General features: G+C 62.4%; 1 protein-coding gene across 1 annotated transcript in view; it reads right to left on the bottom strand.

The window, feature by feature from the left end:
• Positions 1 to 756: 756 nt before the first annotated feature.
• The window catches only part of DAGLA (diacylglycerol lipase alpha), a 64,035-nt gene continuing 41,749 nt past the window's right edge, over positions 757 to 23,042 (bottom strand). The window contains exons 6-20 of the mRNA XM_058526708.1: positions 20,650 to 20,737; positions 18,448 to 18,582; positions 17,769 to 17,846; positions 15,858 to 15,982; positions 11,875 to 12,028; positions 11,264 to 11,347; positions 11,066 to 11,143; positions 10,535 to 10,615; positions 9,604 to 9,746; positions 9,256 to 9,324; positions 8,825 to 8,897; positions 7,360 to 7,556; positions 6,450 to 6,579; positions 5,689 to 5,879; positions 757 to 4,202 (exon numbers count right to left, since the gene is read on the bottom strand). Of these exons, the coding sequence (XP_058382691.1) occupies positions 3,257 to 4,202; positions 5,689 to 5,879; positions 6,450 to 6,579; positions 7,360 to 7,556; positions 8,825 to 8,897; positions 9,256 to 9,324; positions 9,604 to 9,746; positions 10,535 to 10,615; positions 11,066 to 11,143; positions 11,264 to 11,347; positions 11,875 to 12,028; positions 15,858 to 15,982; positions 17,769 to 17,846; positions 18,448 to 18,582; positions 20,650 to 20,737 (2,572 nt within the window). The 3' untranslated portion in view covers positions 757 to 3,256. The remainder of the gene's footprint in view (positions 4,203 to 5,688; positions 5,880 to 6,449; positions 6,580 to 7,359; positions 7,557 to 8,824; positions 8,898 to 9,255; positions 9,325 to 9,603; positions 9,747 to 10,534; positions 10,616 to 11,065; positions 11,144 to 11,263; positions 11,348 to 11,874; positions 12,029 to 15,857; positions 15,983 to 17,768; positions 17,847 to 18,447; positions 18,583 to 20,649; positions 20,738 to 23,042) is intronic.

The raw sequence follows: 23,042 nt of genomic DNA on the forward strand, positions 1-23,042 counted from the left end.
GGAAGATCAAGGTCAGGCCAAAGCTTGGCTGGGTCAGTGCCTGGGCCAGACTCTTCAGTCACGACGGGACTGGCTGGAGGAACAGCGCCACCTGCTGTGTGGTGGGGGCATGCCCGCGCATGCGGCTGGCAGGAGGCCCAGCTGCCTGCCCACCGCAGCCCCACAGCTGCTCCCCAGGCCTCACTGTCCTGGAGCCATGCTGGGCTGGGTCCTCGGGGTGCCCTGGGTCTGGCCAGGTATTCTGCACCCTCCTCGGGAAGCCCTCAGCAAAGACTTCCAGTGGCCCCTGATTTCAGTGCTCCCCACACAGGGTTTACCAGAGTCCTTCCCCCACCTTCCCCCCAGCTCGCAGCACTGGGGGGAGGGACGGGCACTGTCAAACCAGCCTGGTACCCCATTGCTGGCTCTGCAGTCTTGGGCAGCTTACTCACCCTCTCTGAGCCCCAGACCTCTCAGGGAAGAGAAAGGAGTAACAAGCCCCATCTTTCAGGGCCCTAATGAGGTCACAAACACGGATGCCTGGCACAACCCACACAGGCAGGGCTCAACAGGGGCCTGGCCCCATTCAAATGGGGCTTTGAGGGTCTTCCAGTCCCTCACTGAGACTCATAGTGTGGCCCTGGACCAGGGCATCAACAGCAGCGAGAGCCAGTCTCAGAGGTCCCCTCCGGCCACTCTGCCACTGACCTCAGCAGCAAGCCCCTCCTATGCCCCCGCCGCCACCTGCTGGAAGAGAGGTCACTCAGGACAGCCAGCATGCTTCTACATCCAGTTTATACACAGGTCTATACAATATACAGAAACCTTTATATACAGATATATTTATAGAATAAGCTATATTAATTTGTCTCTCCTTTTTACAGCAATATTAGTTTGGATCTTTCATACATTAAGTACAAAAAAAGTCATGGGAGACCAGCACGTCGAGTGCACGAGTGTCTGTGGGGTCGCCGATTGCATATGGAGGTCCCCTGGGAGGAGGGGCCAGCTCACGGCTGGGAGAGCTTGTGCTGCGGGTCTAGGGGACAGAGTGGAGGTCGGTCTGAGCCGAGCTGGGCTGAGGGGGGTGGCTCAGACCCCCCAAGTGTGGTGTGGGGAGGAGGGAAGAGATCCAGAGCAGGCCTACCCTTCAGGGGCGAGGTGGGGAGGGAGCAGGTAGCGGGGCTGCCCCAGGGGCATCCAGGGCTGAGTCCGAGCCTGCCCCAGCCCCAAGCCTGTAACCCGGTATGGCTGCAGCCTTGGGGGTGGGGAGTCTGTCCCTGATGGCTCAGTCCTGGGCAGGGGTGGGCACCGTGCCCTCTTAGAGGTCCCAGGGCCCACCATGGCAGAAGAGGAATTAAAAGGTGCGTCTTTGAACTCGACTCTGATTTATGATTTGCCTTTTTTTTTTTAACTCTAAGAGCCACTGATTGTGTCTTGCCTCTATGCTGGGCCCTGGCTAGGCCAGCAGCAGGGCTCTCAGCAGGGGCAGGGTCCTGAAGCCTGGGGAGGGTGAGAGTCAGACAGAGTGAGGGAGGCCCAGCTCCCAGCTCTCTGTCCCCACCTGTCAGGGAGCGAAGGGGTCCCAGGGCAGGATCCAGGCCAGTCCCAGCTGTGTGTGTGGGGGGGTCAGGACACAGGCCCCAGATCCCAGTGGTCATGAGACAGGGGGGTCTTGGTCAGGGGAGCCTGGCCGACCCGGGGAGGCGATGGGTGGGGCCAGAGTGGGGGGAGCATGCCTCCGAGGGGACGAAGGCACAAGCGGGTGGTCTACGCCTCAGCACATTCCAGTTTTCCAAACCGGGGGTCAGAGCAGCAGGCAAGATAAGGGGAACGGGCGATGTCCGACACTGAGCTCGTCCGTGTCCCTGCGCAGGCCCCCATCGTGTTTCCTTGGCAGGCTGAGAGGGGCGGCAGGCAGGCAGAACGGGCAGGGTCGGGCGGGCGCCCCAGTAGCCACTCCTCAGGAAGGGCGCACGCTCATGCACATGCACACACACGCCCCACGCGAGCATGCACACCTTCCCCACTTGGCCTCTGGGGAAGGCCATGTCGCCCCCTCCCCACTGCTTCCCCAACCCCACAGGGAAGGGACCCCTCACATGGTGGCTGTGGAGGCTTCAGGCTAAACCAGGACAGCCCCAGAGCCCGTGGCCCTCCTGCCGCCTCCAGCACCCCCTCCCGGGGACAGTGGGCAGAGGGTCTTTAGCCAGGTCCCACAATACTCCACTCTTAGCCCTACTTCCTGCCAAAAGGACATTGGGGGTGGGAGGGAGAAAGCCCTGCTCCCAGGAGAGAGCCAGCGAGGAGGGGGAGCTGAGGGAAGTGGGGGGGGGTTGGTTTCAGATCCCAGGGCCTGGGCTGCCTGGGCATGGGGGGTAGGTGATATAAAGTGGTTACCCGGGGCCCTCAAGGGAAGGGGGATTTTGGTGCCCTCCTTCCTCCCAGGGCCCTGACTCTGCAGCCAAGGGTGGTCACACTTGTGCCCTCCACCCTTTGAGTGGTCAGGATCCCTGGGGGTAGAAGGCAAGCCAGGGGCAGTGGGGGCAGGCCTGGGTGCCCAGGACCCCGTGACAGAGGGACCAGCATGAGGGGCACCGAGCAGAGAAGGCCCTGGAGGCCCCTCAGCAGCCTTGGGCCTTGTGGAGGCTGTCCCCTGCCCTGCTCAGAGAGGGGCTACTGAACACATGATTGGGGGGCTTGCAAGCCCAGGAAACACCCTGAGCCCAGCCCAGCAGCTTCTGTAAACATACACAGCACTGCGGGCCACCTTCGTTGGGGGTCATCCCCAGGGGGCTGGCCAGCAGGCACCAGATCTAGGGGTGGCCAGGGCAGATGCCAGCCTGACCACAGATGAGAATATTTGGGGAGGGCACTGCTCTCCACCTCGGCCCTGGGAGAGAGCCAGAGAGCAGTGATGGGGAGTCAGCACACCCATTGCCCATCCTGGAATAGGGGGTGCCAGGATGCCCCTGTGGGGGGCAGTCAGGCTGAGAGGGTGAGTGTTGCCCTGCCCACCTGGCAGGCCACCCCAGGCTCCTCCCTGCTCCACACCCCTCCTCTATCTGGAGGGCCCAGATCCCAGCCGCCTTGGCTCTGGGGGTCCTGAGCTGAGGTAGGGATGCGGACCCCCAGCTCAGCAGCAGCCCCATGCATGAGGCTAAACTGGCCCCTGGGGGCCTCTCCTCAAAGCTGCCCGGCGCTGGGGGCAGCCACCAGGAGCCCGAGGGGCTACCTGCTCTGCCCCGGGCCTCAGGCGACAGCTGCTCCTGGGGTGCTAGCGAGCCGAGATGATCATGTCATCCTGCTTGGCGGGGCTGGCCCCCCGGCCGGTGGGGGTAGAAGTCCGGATCTTGTCCACGGCCAGGCACTCCTGGCTGCTGAGGCCCGTGGGCGTCAGGTCCATGAGCTCGCCCGAGGAGCTGAGCGGGAAGGAGGGCGAGAGGGAAATGCCCGAGGAGGGGTCGGCTGAGCCGGCAAAGAGCCTCGGGGGCTTGGGCACCAGGTTGGGCTCGAACTGGGCGCGGAGCAGGATCTCCTGTTGGCTGGGGGACTTGGGGCCCTCGGCGTAGTCGCTGGTGGGGCTCTCGGGCACCACCATGCAGTAGAGATCCTGGAAGGAGCTGCTCTTGCTGTCCAGGTTGAAGAGGCTGTCGATGAACTCGGCGAACTCCAGCACCTGCGGGCTGGGCGAGTCCCCCAGGCGCCCGTTGTGCAGCGCCAGTTCTCCGCGGGGGGCCGCCCCCCCACCCGCCTCTTCCTCCTCCTCATTGGCGGCAGCGCTGGGGGGCCGCTCGGGGGTGGCACCCCCGCTGCCCGGGGCCGCCTCCAGGGGCTGGGTGTCCTGCGAGTGCTTGGACAGGCTGTCGGCCGCCAGCAGCTCAGTACGCGAGCTCAGGGAGGGGTTCTCCTCGGGGATGGCGGGGTCGATGTAGAAGAGGTGGCCCTCGTCGCGCTCCAGCACGGCGTGCAGGCTGGGCGAGCCCCGGATGCTCCGGAAGCCAGAGGAGCGGCGCGAGTCAAAGCTGTACAGCGACTCAGTGTCCGAGAGGCTCTCCATGGTGGCCAGCGGCGCCCGCCGGGCCTGCAGCTCCGCCGCCAGCCGCTCCTGGGTGGACAGCAGCAGCAGCTCCACGGGGTCCTGGCGGGCTGCCGAGGCCACTGGGGACAGCAGCCGCCCCTCCGAGAAGCCCTCCAGGCTCATCTCAGACTGGGACTTGCTCCTGCAGAGGCAGGGCAGGGAGGGTGTGAGACCCGGGAGGGGCGGAGACCGACCTCGCTCCCTGGCTGGAGGGAACTTGGGGACAGGGACAGGGGGAGTGAAGTTGGCGGTTGTTCAGTGGTTTGGGACATGGAACTCTGATTTCTAAAAAACAACTCACAACAACCCAAGACAGAAGATAAAAGGGTTGAGGCTGAGTTGAGCCAGGGTGGGGGCCCTGAGGGTCTACAACATCAGGGCTCCGGGAGCGCTGCTGGGGGACCCTGCACAGGCGCCCTGTCACTGTACTGACGGGGGACTGAGGCCCAGAGAGACTGGCCACCCAGGTCACTCATGAGGCAATGTGGAATGGGAGGGAGGCGGGGAGACGGAGGAAAAGAGGGGAGCGGGAGGGAAGGGGGTGGAAGACTGTCCAGAGCGGCCCCCCACTGGTTCTACTCCCACCCTCAGGGCCAGCACCCCTCTGTGCCCCTCCCAGAGCTCCCATCTCCCTCCCTCACACTGGGGGCCCTCCCGCCTCTCCCGTTGGTTGGAGCCCTCTGCTGAACAGGGAGCACTGGAGAGCCTGCAGGGCATGGGGGACACAGCTGTTACTGCGGCAGTGAAGGGACTCTTGCGCCCTCTTCTGGTCACCCAGCTGCCAGAAAAAATGCATAAACGGAGGGAGAGATGTCCAGGTGCCCCCACTAAGGGCCGGGAGGCAGCGACCACCCTTCTCAGCAGCCTCCTGGCCAGATCTGTGACCTGGCTCAGGACCTAGGCGGGAAGGGTCCCAGAAAGGCAGGAGGATCCCACCATCAAGGCAGAGGAGCCACCCCTCCAGAGCCTGATCCCCCAAAGAGCGTGTGTGAATGTGGGGGGGGGGGTCTGGGAGCCTGTGTCCACATCTCCATGTGTGTGCACAGTGTGCGTACTATGTGTCTACAGTGGCTCCCGTGTTCGTGTGGCTGGGGCTGACACAGGTACATTCGTGCATTTACACACATGGCTGCCCATCCATGCATGTCCTTGTGTACATGTGTCTCGGTCTCTGTCTTGGCGTGTGTCCTGTACATGTGGATGTCTGTATGGGACTACCTGTGCACTTAGAGCTACTACTTGTGAGCGTATGTATATGCAAATGTGAGCGCCAATACAAATACATGCGTGTGTGTGTGTGAGTGCACAGGTACCTAAGTTCATCTGTGTGGATGCACATGGGTATGAGTGAATCTGTGTGTTTGTGGCCAGGGGGCCGTGTGTCCCTAGATGCCCGCTACCCATGTGGGCTTCAGTGACGGCAGGCTGGGAGCCACGGAAGCAGAGAGAGAGCGCGAGCAAAGGAAGCAAGTTCGACTCCTCCCATGCACGTGTGCAGAGCTGCGTGAACATACACAGGCCCAGTACACGCCTGGAACACATATGTGCACAAGCAGATGTGCTCTGAAACCACCCTCGTGGCCCCGGCATGCACTGTCTGGGCCGGGGCCGGGGTGGGCGGGACTCACCTGACACTGCTGTTTCGGTGGTCTGCGGCGGCGGGCAGCTCCACGGCAAGGCCAGCAGGCACGGGGGGCCCCGTGGGCAGCGGCTGCTGCTGGAAGATGAGCTCGGGCGTCAGGTCCACCTCGGTGGGGCTCACCATGACCTTGGCAGCAGAGAGCAGGGCCGTCTTCCCCTTGTTGTAGTTCTCCAGCACCTGGGGACAGGACGGGGAAGCTGGTGATGGTGGAGGGGTGACAATCATGTGTGGGGGCAGGGCGGCAGACCAGGCCTCTCAGGCCAAACAGAGCCTCCTGGGGTCAGCCGGGCCCCACTCTCCTCTTTCCTTGGGTCCCTGCTCCTCCAGGGAGGCCTGAGGCTGGCCCTGCAATTGTGCCTCGCCCCACAGGGGGGCAGTGTTGGAGTTTTCCTTGCCTGTGGTCAGCCTTTCTGTGGCCAGGCGATGGCCAAGGATGCCCTTGCTTGCGCATCTGTCAAGTGCTAGGTGGCCTTCAGGGCCTCTGAACTCAGCCTGCCTCGGGGACAGGTCCCTGGGAGTCTCCAGAACTCCTCCCCACCACGAGGCCACATGGCAATGTGGACAGAGCAGGGGTGAGGAGGCCACGACATGAGTGGGCTTTCCAGCCCCACCGCAGCCCAGCTGGGGCCTCTGGCTGACCTCTCTGAGCGTCCACGTCCTCAGCTGTAACATGGGGATGGAGATTCGGCACGCAAGGCACCACAGGGCTCGGAGGCAGTGTCCCCGCCCAGGCTGCCAGGGGCTCACCTTGTTGAGCCCCTCCATGACCACGTAGGGGAGGTGCTCGTGCAGCATGGCCGGCGAGATGATCACCTCGTTGAAGGCCTTGTTGTCGCCCCAGATGGCAAAGTAGGTGGGCTCCTCCTGCTCACAGCAGCTGAGGGGCACAGGTGCCAGATGGATACTGAGGGCGGGGGGCAACCCGGCCCCGCCCCCTGGCCCCTGGCTCTGCTCTTTGTCCTTGCTTAGCAGGGGTGGGGTAGACGTGGAGCCCCCGGCCCCGTCTGGCCAGCAGGGCTATGGCCCTGGGCTCCTTGTTCCTGCCTCGCCCTCCGCCCAGCCAGAACGTTCATGCCAAACAGAGGCCGGGAAAGGCTGACCCTGAGCCTCAGCCACGGTCCCCACATAGCCTTCCACTTGCTCTGCCCCGGGCAGGCCCTTTTGTCGGGGCAGGCAGCCCACATGCACGGGAGGGTCCAGGGCCCGACCCTCTGCAGGAGCGGGAAGTAGGGGAAGTCTGTGTGCTCGCCCGCTCCTTCTCTCTCCCTCCTGTCCCGCCCCCATCCTCGCTCCCAGCTGTCTGCCATCTAATCCCCACAGTGATGCCAAGTGACAACCAGGGTGCGAGCTGGCGGGGCCTGAGGGTGACCCCTCGGGGGCATCCAAAAGCGGGGAGAGGTGCCCTGGGGGGGACACAGGGAAGGGCTGACACTGGGGACAAGGGCTTGGACTGTGAAGCAAGGAGCCTGGGGTCTCGCTGTGGACTGGCCTTTTGTTCCAGGGTTGGGGCAATCCCTCTGTGGGGGCCCTGGGCCATGGTTTCCTGGCCTCTGCCCCCAGCCCCGAGGGGTGACTGAGCGAAGGCCGGCCCCCGCCCCACTCCCCTGGAGGACGCAGCCCCTGCCCTGGCCACTGCCGCCCCCGCAGCTGCACCCACCAGCACTGCTCCGCGGGGTGGTTGTGCACCACGTGGATGATGCGGCCGGGCGGGTAGAGCGGCGTGCTGGCCGACAGGGCGATGGTCAGGTCGCTGGGGTGCGTCCAGAGCCGCGTGCTCGCCAAGGTGGTCACCTCCACCTCCTCGGGCAGCTCCGACTTGGGGATGCATTTGGTGGCCCCCACGATGATTCGCCACTGTGCGGGCAGGGGGAGATGGGGACGGAGCTGAGCAGTGCTGGCAGGGTGGGCAGGGGCTGAAGGGTGCTCAGAAGGAGGGCTCACAGGTGAGTGGTGGGAGCTGGGATGGCCATGGAGCAGAGGGGAGGGCAGTGCCCACCTGAAGGGGCAGTGGCTGAGATGAATGGGAGCCAGGATGGCCAAAAAGACGCCAAGTACAGATGCCATGGGATCGTTGAATTCCAGAGCTGGAAAGGGGCTGGCAGACCAGCCAACCCCTTATCCAGAGGATTGGGAAACAGGCCCAGTAGGGGAAGGCACTTGCTCTAGGTCATTTCACAAGTCAGAGGCAGAAAAGGCCCCGAAGTTCAGTCCAGCTGCACCCGCCAGGCCTGGTGCGTCTGGGTTGATCCCCAGCCACCTGCCTCCTGGGCCTGACAAGTACCCAGGACGGGTCTGATGGGAGCAGTTCTACATCCTGGAACCAGGCTCTTCCCGACAGATATGGTCCCCCCACTAAGGCTTCGCCGCCCTGTCCGCCCCTGGCACCTGGTCAAGGGCCCTGCTTGCCAGAGGGTCACGGGCACCAAGGCTGAGAATAGTCCAAACCGGGCCGAGATGGTGAACAGGGTGAGGGCCAGCCCGGCAGGGCACAGAGCACCCGCTGGTCCAGGTCAGGCCCTCCTGCCTGCCTCAGGGCGCCTGGCCACAGCATCCCCACCCCCCGGCCCGGCATGCTGAAGGCCAGCTTGCCACAGGAAGAGCCACGCAGTGTCCTGGGAAGACCCGACAAGGGATGAGGAAGGGCCGATCCTCTCCTCTTGGCCACAGGGTAAATCCAACCAGCTGCACCCAGATCCACTCCACAGGTGATTCTAGCCTCCTTGAGCTGGGGAATCGCAGCAGCCTTTGCAAGAGGCCTTCCCACCACACACTGGAAGCGCTGAGCCTTGGGGACAGCTTTGTCCCGACTTTAGGCAGCTGTGTGACAGGAGCCAGGACTCAGGAGCCCTCAGGACCAGTCCTGACTCAGTTACAACTTGCTGTTTGAGCAAAAGCAAATCCTTGCCCACTCTGGGCCTCGGTTTCCCCGTCTGTACAAGGACAGGCAGGGGTAGACGGGGTAAGCTCAGAGATGCTGAGGGTCTGACGGCCTGAGGTTCCCACGACAACAACCACACCCCAGCCTGGCCTTGCGCGGCGGGGGCCTCTTGTGCTTTGCGCCCAGGGACAGACAGGGCACGAGAGGGACAGGTGCCCAGGCCGGAGGGCGGGGCAGGGCTCACTTTGGGCTTGGTGCTCCGCTGCAGGACATCCAGGAGCTGTCTGCGGAAGCCTTCCAGCTGGGAGAGGCCGATCCTGGGGGAGGGAGCAAGACAGGGCATCAGCCGGGCTGGCCGGGGACCCGGAGAGGTGCGGGCTGGGGGGCAGCTGGGCAGGCCCATGCCCGGCCCCCAGGAACAAGAAGACCAGGCCGGCAGAGTCACAGGGTGGGCAGAGGGGAGCCTGCAGCCCAGCAGGGCCCAGCCAGGGACAGGAACGCCAGGCAGGCCAGGTCCCCTTTGTCCTCTCACCCTGAGCACCTGAGGACTGGGAGGGGCCTCTGGGGTCCCTCGAGGAGATGGGTGACTGAATGAGAGAGACGTGGTGCTCGGGTGAGGCCCTGAGGAGGGAGGAACAGCCCAGGCCAGGACAGTGGAGGGAGGGAGCCACTCGCCTGGGGACGAGGTCTTTGCCCAGAACCACGGCGGTCACAAATTCCTTGGAGTATTCCATGGCATCCTCACTGCAAAGGAAGCCAAGGGGACACTGAGGCCGGAAGGGGCCCTGCCCCAGCACTCCTGGGGTTAGTTTCCGGGTGGGCTGCCTGCTCCCGTCCCCACAATCCCTGCTGGTAGGGCTTTGCCGGGGGTAGACGGTGGGGTCCACCTGGCATGTGACAGAGCACCCCCCTCCACTTACCAGGCCATTCCCAGGACTCCAGGTGACCGCAGTCCAGCCCCCGCCAGCCCCAGCCCTGTCCAGCCCCCAGCCCCAGCCAACTCTGAGGCCCCGGGCAGCTCACCTCAGCAGGCCCCCTGGTGGGGAGTAGGCGAAGCACTTGAGGGTCGGGTACTGGGGGCGCAGGAGAAAGGAGAGGATGGCAGCGGTGCCTGCCCCCAGGGAGTGGCCCACCACAATCAGGCCGTAGTGTTTGGTTCCGCGGCCCTGGGGACAAAGACAAGCCTGAGCGCCCTGCCCCGCTGCCTGCCAAACTGACTGTCTTAGCTGACACCAGGGGGCCAGAGGGGTCTTCCCGGAGTCCTGGGATCATGTCTATGCTGTGCAGTTGCTGGGGCAGAGGAAAAGCCAAGCTAGGCCCCCACAGAGCAACTTCTTGGGGAGACTATTCTAACAAACTCCTACTTATCCTTCAAAACCTTGCTCAGAGGTTACCTCCTTGCAGAAGCCCTCCCTGGTTTTCCAGGAGAGGCTCTCTCTCTCAACACTGCATCTGTACCTGGGATGGATCTTGATATACAATGATCACACTCTGTGATAATCATTTGGTCTCCTGCCCCCATCCCTGTGCTCTGACAACTAGAGTGGGGTCCCCTGAGGCCAGGGACTACTTGGCTTTGGGAAGGGCAGTTGGCAGCACCTCAACCAGAGCAGCACCCCTTCTATCTGCTCTGTAATTATTTTTTATTCTGCTCTATATTCTGGAAGCCCCCATCCAGAACCATCTTTGTGTCTCTGGTGCCTGGCATGGAGCAGGTGCGCATAAATGGGTGGGGCCCAGCAGGGGGGCCGAGGAGAAACTGATAGAAAAAAGGAAGGGGTCAGAGGAGGTGGGAGGGACCGAGCAGGGGGCTGGGAGCCAGGGATCAAAGGAGTGTAGGAGCCTGGCCTGCGGGGAGGCTCCATCGTTCTCCCATCCTGTCCCCAACCTGCTGCCCTGGGGGAGGGAGAGCCGGGGGCATGGGGAGGGCTCAGTGGCACAGAAAACTCCTCACCAGGTCTCGCCCGAAGGCCTGGGACAGAACCATCTCCTGCTCCAGCTTCTTCTTGATGTACTCAGCCGACAGGACCATGCCCTGGGTAAGAAGGAACAGAGGTGGGTGTCTGAGGAAGGGAGGCCTCTCAGGGACCAGCAAAACCACAGTGACCAGCAGCTCACTGACTATTTCTCCCTCTGGTCTGCCTAACCACCTGACTGTGGGGCTGGTGACGTTTTATCACATCGTTTCCATTTCACAGATGAGGAAACTGAGGCTCAGAGGGTTGTGTGTCTAACTAACCAGTGTGACTTCCCCCCAGCTGCCTCCTCAGGCTCTTCTGGGACAGGATCCAGGCCCAGCAGAGCTGTGGGGGCCCCAGAGAGTGGGCCGCAGTGGACCTTCCAGAAGAATCCACACCTCTCTGACCAATCTCTCCCGGTGAGCCCAGTGAGCAGGGAAGAGCCCCCACCCCAACCACAGGACAGGTCTATGTGCCGGCAGGGAGGAGAGAAGGCAGGGGCGTTGGGGGCCCACGAGGAGGCGTACCTTGTGTCCCAGCCAGGTGCCATGGTGTCCCTCCACGGGGAGACGCTCAGCGTCACCGGTCAGGTCTGTCAGGGCGTCCTTGTGGGGAGAGAGGACAGGGGAGGGGCAAGGCTGAGAAGGACAGAAGGAGGAAGGGGGGCACCCCTCGGGGGCTGTGAGGGGGTCCACGGGGTGGGCTGGGAGCCAGGGGCAGGGTACCTTGGGGGACAGAGTTCCCCGGATGCTGATCACCACCTTCTTCTTGTCATGGTCCACTGCCACGTAGAAAGGGGTTTCGTAGACCTAGGAGGAGGCGGCTCGTGAGACTGAGCGACCCTGGGAGGGGCCAGACTCGGGGAAGTGACCTAAGCAGGGCTCTGTCCTGGCCAGGAGATCTGACTCCATGGGCCACTGGGCCCCTGCAAGGCTGCGGGGCTCCCAGCGGTCACGGTAGATCCCTCTGACCACCATGCAGCCTACCCGGCCCTCCCGGCACCGCTGACTCGGGCAGCCCTGGGTCTGCCGTCCCACCTGCCGAGTCCAGAGTGCCTGCCCCCTCCCCCATGCTTCACTGCTTCTTCCCATTTCCTTCCCCCAAAAGGCTGGGGCTGGGAAGCTCCAACACCGGGTGCAGGGCTGGGGTCCGATTTTTGCCCCAGAGGGGATACAGCCCAGGGTGTGGGGAGAAGGAGGGCCGCCCCCACTGTCTGCCCAGCTTGAGGAAGCCTGCAAGCTGCACCCCAGCCCTCAGCTGCCTGCTCCTGACCCCGGCCCCCAGCCCCGCCTGCCCTCGCAGCCCACAGAGAACAAAGGCCCGCCCGGCCCCTCACCGCATCGTGGCAGGAGGTGTAGACGATGTCCACCGCGGTCATGTTCTCATCCAGGAAGTGGCGCCGGATGGCGATGGCGTTGCAGCCACAGCAGTTGTCCTCCTCGATGGTCACTCCGGGGGCAAACCGGGGCCGCGCAGGGCACAGGCAACACCTGGGGTGGGGAGCAGAGGGCTCAGGGCCAGGGACCCCTCAGAGGGCAACATCCGCCTCGAATCCGCTCTGGAACCTGCTCTTGCAGCACTACCCCACCCCCCCCACCCCCGCCCCCATCTCCAAACCTCCCTCGTGAAGTTCCACCGGCTAGTTCTCAGCCCTCTCCTGACTTGACCTCTTGGCAGCATGTGACCCGGTGGGCCTCTCCCTGCCCCTTAGAACGCTATCCCCACTCTCGGGAGGCAACTCTCTCCTGGGTGGCTCCTCCCTCACTGGGGAGGGCCCAGAGGGCAGCCCTGGACCTCCTCTTCCCTCCAGCTACACTCCCTCCTGCGGGGCCTCACCCAGGCTCAGGCTTTAAATACCACCCGTGTGCTGATGAGCCCTCCCAGACCTGCTACTGGCCTCCAGATGCTTCCACCCAACCAGCCCCTTGTCTCCTCTCAGACGTCCCACAGGATCGCAACCTCTCCAGGTCCCAGTCCCCGATGGCCCGCCCCTCATGCTCCCCTCAGTCCTCCACACCCTGGCTCATTGCTCAGCCCCACACTGGGAGCCATCTGCAGGTCCTTGTCCCACCTCACATCCCACGTCCAGTCGATCAGCACATCCACTCGTTCTGCCTTCAAATTCAGAACCTGACTCCAACTGCTTCCCTCGCCTCCACCCCCCCACCCGGCTCCCAGCCGCCATCATCTCCGCCTTGCATTGTCGCAGTGGCCTCCTGATGATCTCCCTCGTCTACCTGCCTCCTACACTCTCAAGCTGGCAGTCAGGGTGAGCCTTTAGGATGTAAATCAAGCCACGCCACTTCACTCAAAACCCTACAACGCTGCCCTCCTGCCCAGTGTAAAAGCCGGAGTCCTCACAGGGCCTGAGGGCCCTGCCTCATCCGGCCCTGCTTCTCTGGCTGGCTGCCTCCAACCCCTCTCTGGCCACACTGGCCGTCTTTCCTTCCCTCAGATGCATCGGCCATATTCCTGCCTTGGCGTCTTTGCACACACGGTTCCCTCTGCCCAAAATGCTCTTCTCTCAGACACTGCACGGCTGGACTCCTCGCTTCCTTCAGGCCTCTGCTCAGATGTTATGTTATGGTGAGGGCCACCCTGGCCACCTCATCTAACAGAGCCAGCCCCCCCGCACAGCGTTCCCCGGCCCAACGATGCACCCGGCTTTATTTTTCTCCGAAGCACCCTCTGCGCTGACGGGCCATGTTCCCTGGTCTGTCTCCCCACTGGGCAGTGTGATCCACAGGACAGGGTTTGCTCTGGTTGGTTCACAGCTCTGTCCTCAGCACCAAAACAGTACCAGGTACACAATCGGCTCTCCCAAATGAATGGATGAGCGTCTGAGCGGGCACCCAGATAGGAGTGCAGCTGCTCCTCCAGCCACCAGAGGGAGCAAGCACCCAACAGATGGGGCCCTGCAGCGCCGAAAACACGTGACCCACGTCTGCCAGCAGTCTTGAGATGACAACTGAGATTTTTATCAAGAACCGCGAATTTCAACGAAAGGTCCATCTTCACTTGAGTGGCACCTGAGGGACTGTTACATACTTTCCAACAGGGAGAGGCGTTGATGAGAAAACCCAGGGTCAGGGTAAGTCTGGGAAGCCACGGGGCCTGGGGTGGGCAACCACCTCAATGCACGCTAGGAGGGCTCCCCCAACACTGCCTGGCCAAGTGGGGGCGCGCCTGGGGCTGGGGGCTGGGCTCCTGTTCTCAGGCAGCTGTCTCCTCTTCGTAACCTCAGCCCTGTCCTCTGGCACTGAGCATGTGGCCGCCACAGTGTGGCCTTTGGAGACAGAGACCCGGGCTTGAATCCTTGCTCTGATGTGACCCTTCCTGACTGCAAAGGCCTGGGGGGCACTAAGCTGTCCGAAGCCTCAGTTTCTTCCTCTGTAAGAGCAGCTGCTGACAGCTACTTCACAAGGCTGGTGTGAGACCAAAGGCCCAAGATGCAGAAAGAGCCTAGCGTACCACACGCACTCCATAAACGGCGGCTCCCCCTCTCTCCAGCGAGAGCGCTGCTCCTGAGTCAGTGGTCTGAGGCCAGGGGAGCCGATGAGAGCAGCAGGGCCAGCCGTCTGGATGGGAGGGGCCTGCGGCATCTCCCAGGACAGCACTCCTACAGAGAGGAGGCCACAGGAGCCTGAGCACCCGCCTGGGCTACGGCGGGGCCTCTCCCGCCCACGGGAGACTGAGAACACACCTGGTCTATGGCGGGGCCTCCCCCACCCACAGGAGACTGAGCACACGCCTGGGGCAGGGCTGGAGCCGAGTGGGGTCTCCCAATGGTGGCAGGGTCATAGGCAGGCCTGGCTTGCATGCTCTGCTTGGGACGGGAGAACCACTGCCAGGTGAAGGGCATAGGCCTGAGGCGGGTGGGCAGCCCTCCTTTCTCCCGCCAGTGCTGGCACCCTGGGCCACTGTGGACAGGCTGGGACTCGGAGAAGGGGGCCCAGCCCCCTGGCCTCCATCCCGACACCCTTGGCTGTAGGCAGGATTTCAGGCCGGCCTCCTCTGTTCCCCAGGCACCTGGCTGGGCCCTCACAGGGTCCGAGGACTGTCTGCCCCCTCTCCCTGCAGCAGTGAGAAGCTGATACAAAAGACCAACGTTCCTCTTGTCTGCAGGCACTTCAAGGGCCCAGCCTGCCAGTGGCTCCCGGCTTCTGAAATATCCTACGGGCAGGCAGGACAGACACTGCCTGTACAATGATGTCCCCACTCTGCCAGTGAGTAACGGAGCAGGGACTGTCGGAGCCCAGGTCTCAGGACTCCTGGTCCAGTGCTCATTTTGAGAAGCTTCTCAGCCACAGCAGGGACTCCCAAAGACACTGGGAGGAATGCCAGCTGTGTGGGGGCTGGCAAAGATGGGGAGGGGGTATGGGGTGCCCTGGTCCGCTCTGTCAGTTGCTGGGGGATGGTGAGAACAAAGTCCAAGAGCCACCCACTTTCTGCGGAAAGGTAGGGCCCTGCGGGAGGCGGGTGGCTGCCATGGGCCCCAAGGGCAGGGGTGTCGTGGACAGAAGCTGCCTGCTCAGCATGCCAGCCTTTCCGGAACAGGGAGCCCAGGGAGCTGTCCTCCTTCTGCCTAGCCCGGGAAAGGGCCAAGACACCAAGGACGGGGAGAGGGGCCCTCCTGGAGCTGTGCCCTCCTCTGGCCCACTTAGGAAAGCAGAGGCCACCCAGGCCCAGGCGCTTGGCTGAGGGCGGTGCCCAGCCACAGGCAGGTCCAGGGCTGAGGCTCTGCCAACTCCCAGTGAAGAGGATCAGAGCCTTTCACAAAGGGCCTTCTCGAGGCCCTTCCAGAGGCCTCTATGGATTGGGCCTCTACCAGGAAAGGCCTTTCTTTCAGAAAGGCAGAGCACAGGAGGGGAGCCAGGAGGAGGGAGCTGTGGGCAGAGGGGAGGGGTTGAGAGGGGCAGGAGGGGAACCAGCAGTGCCAGACACTGGGCGGCATCTCATCGAATCCTTTCAAAACCACTCCAACAGGTATGTCTCACCATCCCCATTTTACAGATAAAGAGACTGAGGCTTACAGAGGTAGACCGACCTGCCCAAGACTGCAGGCGACAGAGTCTGGACTCAAAGCTGGAACTCTGTGATTCTGAAGCCCACGCTCTTCCCTGCCCAGGGATAATGCAGGACTAGAAAGGTGGAGGCCCAGAGATGGGGTGGAAGAGAAGCACCGCAGGCCGCAGGGGAGCTGGGGGCAGGCAGCAGGCACAGGCCGTTTAGGGAGAGCCTCCCACGGGCAAGCCCAGCTTCATGACCTCAGCCTGTCCACACACGCTGGCCGGCCGGGAGGACAGGATGGGTACTCACGAGCAGGACCGCGCTAGCTGGCAAAGGCCGCAGGCGGGCTTCCGCATCAGGTACATGGGCCACCCGTAGGCAGCCAGGGCAAAAAGCATGTAGTAGCACACCTCTTTATAGCGGAGCATCTCTTGCTGGAAGAGAGGAAGCAGAGGGCGGTCACCTCTTGCCCTTCCTGCCTGCAGCCTCAGGGCGCACGGGCTCCCCTCGATGGGGGAGGGAGCTGCCCCCCGAGGCTCCCCACGGGCTGCAGACCACCCCCCCACCCCGCCCAGCCTTAGAGGAGGAACCGAGCCTCCAGACGATAATTGCATTTCCCTAATTATCTCCGTGCAACCAGGGCACAGACCAGCCCGAGACCTGGCCTGTTGCTCCAATCGCAGAATTAATGATTTGGGAACAGAAAAATACTCAGAGCACTGGATCGATTTTCTTGCCCATTTTCTTGAGAAGGGAAGAGAAGGGGAGGCACGAGTGGCAATCACCCTAACTCAGCCATCAGGCCCCGTGAAGGGAAATTTAACCCTGAGAGCCCTGGGCCCTCCAGCTGGGGGTGTCCAGGCCCTGAGCAGACACTGGACACACTGACATGCTGGGCGACCAGACACGTCGCCAACCCTCTCGGCCCTCAGGTCCTCTGTCCGCAAATATAGGGAGACTCCGGCTTGTCTCATAGAGTCACGGGCTCCCAAGGGGCGTCTGGGGCAGATAGGGATCTCCCCGGAGACAGGCGCCAGTTGGAAACCCAGTGTCTGTGGCGGGTGGCTGCTGTTATCAGTCTGAGGGGCTGGAGGGAGGCAGGAGGCACAGGTGCCCAAGCAAAGCGGCTGCCAGCAACCCGGTGCCCCAGGCACTGGAGGACTCCTGCACTTAAGAGGAATTAGTCACCTTGTAAAAGTTCAAGAGGGCCATTAGTCATCTTGTGAAGTGAAACAGGTAGTGTTAATCAGGGCCCAGAGGGGTGGAACCGTCCCTGGGCCGGCTCTGCTGCTCTTCAGGAACGAGCTGGAGAAGGTAACTATCCTCCTGCGGCTCAACAGGGCGGGGCGCGGGCGGCGTCTGCCAGGTGGCTGCCGGGACCCCAGCCCCTCGAGGCTCGAGGCTCGGGCTCCGGTCCCTGCCTCCCCCACGGGTCAGGGGCAGAGGGAGCGGTGGTGAGAGTGAGCCGGGCAGCCTCGGCCAGCTGGGATGGGCTGTTTCCAAGGGGGACACAAACGCCTGCTTGAGGGGGTGGGGGCAGACGGAGAACTGGGGCTTTCCCAGGGGATTTAGGTGCAAGGGGGGGATCCTTTCTAGCAGCATCGTTTACCGGCACCGGGCTGGGAACTGGACTCAGGATGGTCCGTTTCCTCCCCACCGGGGCTCTGGGTGGGCGGTATGCCCAGCGCCACCTTACATCTGCGGGAACTGGCTCAGAGGGCATCAGGGACTTGCTCAAGGGCACGGCGTGAGGCTGCTGCACACCCAAATCCGTCTGCTCCAGAGGCAGGGCCGGCCCTCCCCCACGGGGCCGGCCCACCTCTACCTGTGACGCACAGGCTGGATTTCTACTAAAGGTGCCTGGAAAGAGGTTCTGCTCCCCAAAAAGGCTTGGAAACCAAAGTGCTACGTCTGGCTGCCTTTCTAACAATCACCACCACAGCAGTAATAATAGCTCACCCTCATGAAGCACTTTGTCACCTCGAGAGGCCAGGACCAGATATTCTGAGCACGGTTAGGCTGATTCGGGGGTTCACTTATAGAACCAGCATGATGGGGGGTTCTCGGGAGGAAGGGGGCGTGAACTGAGGAGAGAGGCTGTCTGGAGAGCTGAGGGGGGACTCGTGACAGAGCACGTGGGGCCGATGCCGTGACGCTTAGGTCATTTGGCAGAGGAAGAGGGATCCAGATGGGGGGGTTGGTGGCGGGATTCTGACTCACCGAGTTCTTGAGGTCGAGGTACTTGGTGTTTCTGGTCACTGGCATTCCAGACAGGAAGGCCAAGATGTCATTGTTGGCCTGTAAGACAGGCGTGTGAAGGTGGCTGCCCAGGTCCAGCTACACGGCTGAGACAGCGGGGTCCAGGCCCCGGGCTCTACGCTCTGCCTGCTTCCCAAGGGCCTGAGGAGCCCAAAGGAGCGTGCGGTTTCTCGCTCTTCCAGCCAGTTTCCCAAAATCGGAGGTCTCCCCATATTTCTCCCCTGCCCCCCAGAGCATCAAATCCCCAGGGATGTTCCCAGCCCAGGTCAGGGGAAATGCATTTTGCATGAGATGCTGGGAGACTCTAACTAGGATTGGTGTGTTGGCAGCGGAGGGGATGGAGAGGCAAGTGCAGAAAGCCGAGCACGCAGCAACGTCATTCATTAGGCCCCTATGGTTGGAAGTCCCTTGTGGCGGCAAGGGCAGCAGCCACACACGGCCCAGCAGAGGGAAGTCAGTCAAGCAGAGCCATGAGTGACTGGCTGGAGGGATGAGCTGGGGAAGGGAGGGGAGCGAGCATTCACAGGTGACCTCCAGGGCCCAAGAGGGTGCATGGAACCTGGGGAGCAGGGGGCAGCAGTGAGGGGGCCTAGGAGGCGGCTGGTGCAGGAGGCAGCCTGGAGAAGGGCCGGGCGCTCACCTCATCCAGCACGGCGTTGCGCTTCGCCCGCTGCCGCTGCCGGAGCAGCACCAGGCCGGCAATGATGTCGGATGGCACAATGTCGAGGTCTCGGAAAAACTCGGCAAAGAGGTAGGCGATTTCCGAGTAGGCATCCTGTGAGGTCCAGGGAGGCAGTGGCAGAGGAGCAGGAGAGAGGACGGGAGACCAGGTGTGAACCCCCAGGGCTGGGTGTCTGCTCTGGGCCCCCTGCCCAGGTTCACCCCGGCAACCTCCTCGGCACCAGCTGGGCCCGACCCCGTGCGGCCCTCTGCGGCCCTGACCCTGAGGGCCCTGTCCTGGGCTCTGGGCCCCCGAGGACCTGGCAGTGGCTGTCTGGGATGACCACTGACCCTTCTCCGTCCTCCACCTCCCAGCCCTCTTCTGTCCTCGAGCTCCTACGGCACTCACCGTCTACCACGCACAGGTGCCACCATGAGCCATTTCCTGTTCTTTCCCCAGACACTAGGAATCAAGGCCTGCCCAGCCGGCTTGTTTCTCCTCCGGCCTTTCTCTCTAACAGAGAAGCCAACACTAAGCTCCTGGCTGTGTCCTCCCCCACCTCCCGCCAGCTGTGACCTTGAAAGGACCCCCAAGGGCTCTGTGGAGCCTCCTGGCTCTCATGGCCCCTCCCACGGCTGCAGGCTCACGGACCCCCACGTGTGCCTGGAGAAGGGTGTGAGGCTGGGCCAGTGGCCCCTCTGACTTCCCCGCAGCCCTGTCCTCAGCCAGCCCTGCCTAGGAGGCGAGGCAGACAGAGGCAGCCCTGCTGGCCGTGCTCTGAGCCTTCCCTGCCTCACACCAAGCTGGAGGCTGGAACCTCTCCCCTAACCTGCTGGAGAGGCTGCGGTGGGAACAGACTCATGGCACCCGGTTCTCTCCCGCTGGGTTTCTCCCTTGAGTGTCTGGCTCTTGTAAGAGAAGAAAAACCCAGGGTTGCAAACTCAAACGCCTAATGGGGCCAGAGAAAAGCAGCTACTGCTCAGCTCCAGCCTACTGGCCCTGTGAGAAGCTTGCGTTGCCAGATCCAGGAATACGGAAGTTTACACAAACGCCGCTGATTTTTAAACGTTGGCATCCAGTTCAAACGTTTAAGCAACATAGCACGGGCTGATGAAACGCGCTGTGGGACCGGACCTAGCCCCTGGGCCGTCAGTGTTTGATGGGACCCAGGCTCTGGGACCCCAGGGACATGCTGCCTTTTCACCAGGCTCCAGCACCAGACTCCTGTGCCAGGAGGGGTGGGCGTGTCCCCACAGGCCCTGGCAGGGGCCAGGTGGCTACTCCGTGCCCTCTACCTGGTCTGCCTGTGGCCCAGGCCCTAGGCTGTGACCCCTCAGGCCCCCCAGAAATGCCCATGGGGGTGCTCCCTGCCCACCAGGGAATCTCAGGGGGCTTTTTCACACTTGATTACTCACTCTACAGCTCACCAGGGGCTGCTGGTGGGAAGGAGCCACTCAAGGCTTCCAGTGGCTTCCTCGGAGAGCACTTTGCTGTCTGGCTCAGAGAGGAGTGGTCTCCTGCCCTCACTGGCTCTGCCACTAACTAGCTGTGGGACGCTGAGCAAGTCACTCCACGTCTCTGGGCCTCAGCTGCCTGATCTGCAAAACGAGGGGTGGCTAGCTGGTCTCTAAGGGCACTGCCAGCGTTGGCAGTTCTGCCTCGATGGCCTGAGGGCCCTGCTCTTTCCCTCCCCCCGGGGCCGCCCCAGCCACTCTGCCTTCCTCCCGTGGCACCCTGGCACTGAGACCTCCTGGCCCCTCTGGTTACTCCTCAGAGCGCCCAGGTGCGGAAGGCTGACTGCACGTCAAGGACCACAGTGAGTGCTTCACAACCGCAACGGATCTTCCAGAGAAATCTGCAGCTGGTGATACGCTGCTTCTTTGTCTCCGGGTCGTCCTGATTTTTGAGGCTCTCTTCTCCTAAACTAGACTCTGAGTTCCAAGGGGTCAGTGAAAGGTCTTCGAACCTTTCTGTTCCCTTGACAAAGCAAGCGGTGGCTGTTTCACGTGCTGGAGGGAGTCGGTCAGTGAATACAGGTCCTCGTGGGGGCAGGCTGTCACCTACTACTGCTCACAGCCCAGATCCCTTCTACCAGCCCTGCCCACCTGGCTCTGCGAGGAGCTAGGCTCCTGAGTCACCAACAGCAGGCTGTGACCCAAGGAAAGCAACGTCGGTACTTACTGACTGGGAGTCCTTCGTCCGAGTGCAGCAGAGGAACACTTTGAGCCGGCGTGACCAGCTGGTGGCCTGACCCTCCTCTAAGCGGTGCCTGCAAAGGGGGAGAGTTGCTATGTGTGAGGTCAGAGGGCTAGATCAGACAAGCCGGGGCCCGGACGTTACAGAAACAGGGCGGCCTGTTCCCAGGACCCCACCAAAGGGCTCCCTGGCAGAGGGTGTGGGGGAGAACAGGGCCCAGGCCTGGCCAAACTGGGTGGCCAGTGAGCTGGCTGTCGGCCAGCAGAGCACTCCTGCTGGCCTAAGATGTTGTGCCATTGGCCAAGGCCTGGACCCATGCTCCCAGCTTTTAGCAGACTGAACACCAGCATGCCCTGAGGCTTCAGAGCTGGGAACCCAAGGTGAGGGCTGCTCTGCGGCCCAGGTGTCCAAGGGCTCAAACCAGGAGCCCTGGGAGATGGCAACAGGGCACAGGGCCTCTCTGCTGACTCGTTCCAAGGCCTGGAGCAGACCTGCTTCCCTCAGAAAGGATTTCAGATTCTTACCTTCTCGGCACTTGGGGGAAGATTAAGGGACTGAAGGAGGCTCTGCATTTCCCAACTCCTTGGATCTGTTCCATTAGAGGGACAGGACCTCCACCCTTCACTGCATGGCTGGCCCTGTCCATTCCCATCCCCCACCCCCAGCCCCAGTGAGTCTGGCTGCTTGGATGGGGAGTCGGGGTATCCAGGAGTCTGCACCCCGAGGCAGGGCGATTGGCCAGTTACCCACGGAGGCCCTTCGAATGCCGGGTGCCAGAAGCCAGTGTGTTTTGAGCATAAAGATAACAAATCCAACATTAAAAATGTACATTTCCAGACTGAGCAAGAAGGGGCTGACTTGCTTTTGTGACATGTGCCCTTCTGCCGGCCCCTGCAGAGCCTGATGCTGGGGGTCAGGAAGGAAAGGCATGGGTGACCCCGAATGCGTGCAAGGCACTTAGCATCCATCAGGAGTGACGGCCGGGCCCTCCTTCCCGACCTTCTCGCCTCCTCTCTGCGGCAAAAGGCCGCCTCCTGCTCCCAACCCTGGTTACACAAGACAGCGAGAGGCAAGGACAGGGAGAGCCACGGGGCCTTCCACGGCTACAGGAGGCGGGTAGGAAAGGGTGCAAAGGAATTGCTGTTTCAGGGACCTGCCAGCCCTGAGGGACCTGGGCAGCCTTACATCCTAAACAAACGTCCCACCTGCTAGGGGCTTAATGAAGGGAAAGCATTCTGGCCAAGCTGGGCTCCCAGAGCATCACATTCTTAAACCCTTTCTAACCTAACGGGGCTTCAAATGTTCACAGAGAAGTTCTGCTGGTCTCCGGCTGAGGGAAGCACCGACTGTACACTTTACTGAAGTACCGTTTATGCCCACCAGGGGGCAGGCGGAGACGGTGACAGGTTTGGCCTACCGCATCAGTTAGGCTACGGAGACCCAGTCAGGGAAAGACATACTAAATCTGGACATAAAGTTCACGGACCCGGCACCCCTCTGTCTGGTGTCTCAGTAACGTGAAGGGAGAGCAGACACTCCTTCTGCAAAGATCCAAGGTTAAGGCTCCCAGGGAGTAGTGCTCAGAATAACCCATCTCCCAACCCCCACCATATTTCACTGGAAGGAGAAATGGCCAAGGAGTTAAACAGCTTTCAGACTTCCAGAAACTAAAATAACCTGTTGGTGAGGCGCAGCAGGGCTGTGTGTGAGCCCAAACCTGGAAGTGGATGAGGGGTCGGCGGGCTTGAAACATCCTGGTTAGAAACACTGTCGGTTTCAGAGCAGAGGGAGGGCAACTGGAGAGCAGCCTGAGAGGTGGTCACATTAACCAAGCCGCGGCCTGGGCTGCCCTCCCGAGCCCCGCCCAAGAGCTGGCGAAAACGCCACAGGTCGGGCCCAGAGACTGCAGGAAAACTTTCTAATAAAAATGACAGCCACCGCCAACCCCCACCGCAAAGGCGTCGGCTGCCCCAGGCCCCAAAGGCAATTACCCAGAGTCAGGGAGGGGAGATTTTTTTCCAGGGCCCCAGGAGCCCAGAAACAAGGTCAGGTGGGGGCGTGTGCTCAGAGTGAGCAAAGTGGGACGGGTGGCGGCCAGCTGTGCGGCAGGGAAAACGGGCTCCGGGGCCTTGGCTCTGAGACCTGGCATTTCGGGCTGGGTGGTGGCCAGGCCAGGCGTGGGTGTGGCTCTGGCCACAGCGCTGAGCTGACGTGGAGGGCCTGGGGGAGCCAAAGGAAGAGGCCTGGAGGGTGGGGTAGGGGGAATTCCTGCTGGGCAACCCGCTCCCCTGGCTGAGGGCTCCTGACCGGATGCTGGAGGCTGGGGATGGAGCGCCCCCATCGTGACCTTGGGAAATGTGACCTGCCCTCTCTGGGAT

The sequence above is a fragment of the Diceros bicornis genome, chromosome 31 (assembly GCF_020826845.1).
Source record: "Diceros bicornis minor isolate mBicDic1 chromosome 31, mDicBic1.mat.cur, whole genome shotgun sequence".
In the NCBI taxonomy this organism is placed as follows: Eukaryota; Metazoa; Chordata; class Mammalia; order Perissodactyla; family Rhinocerotidae; genus Diceros; species Diceros bicornis.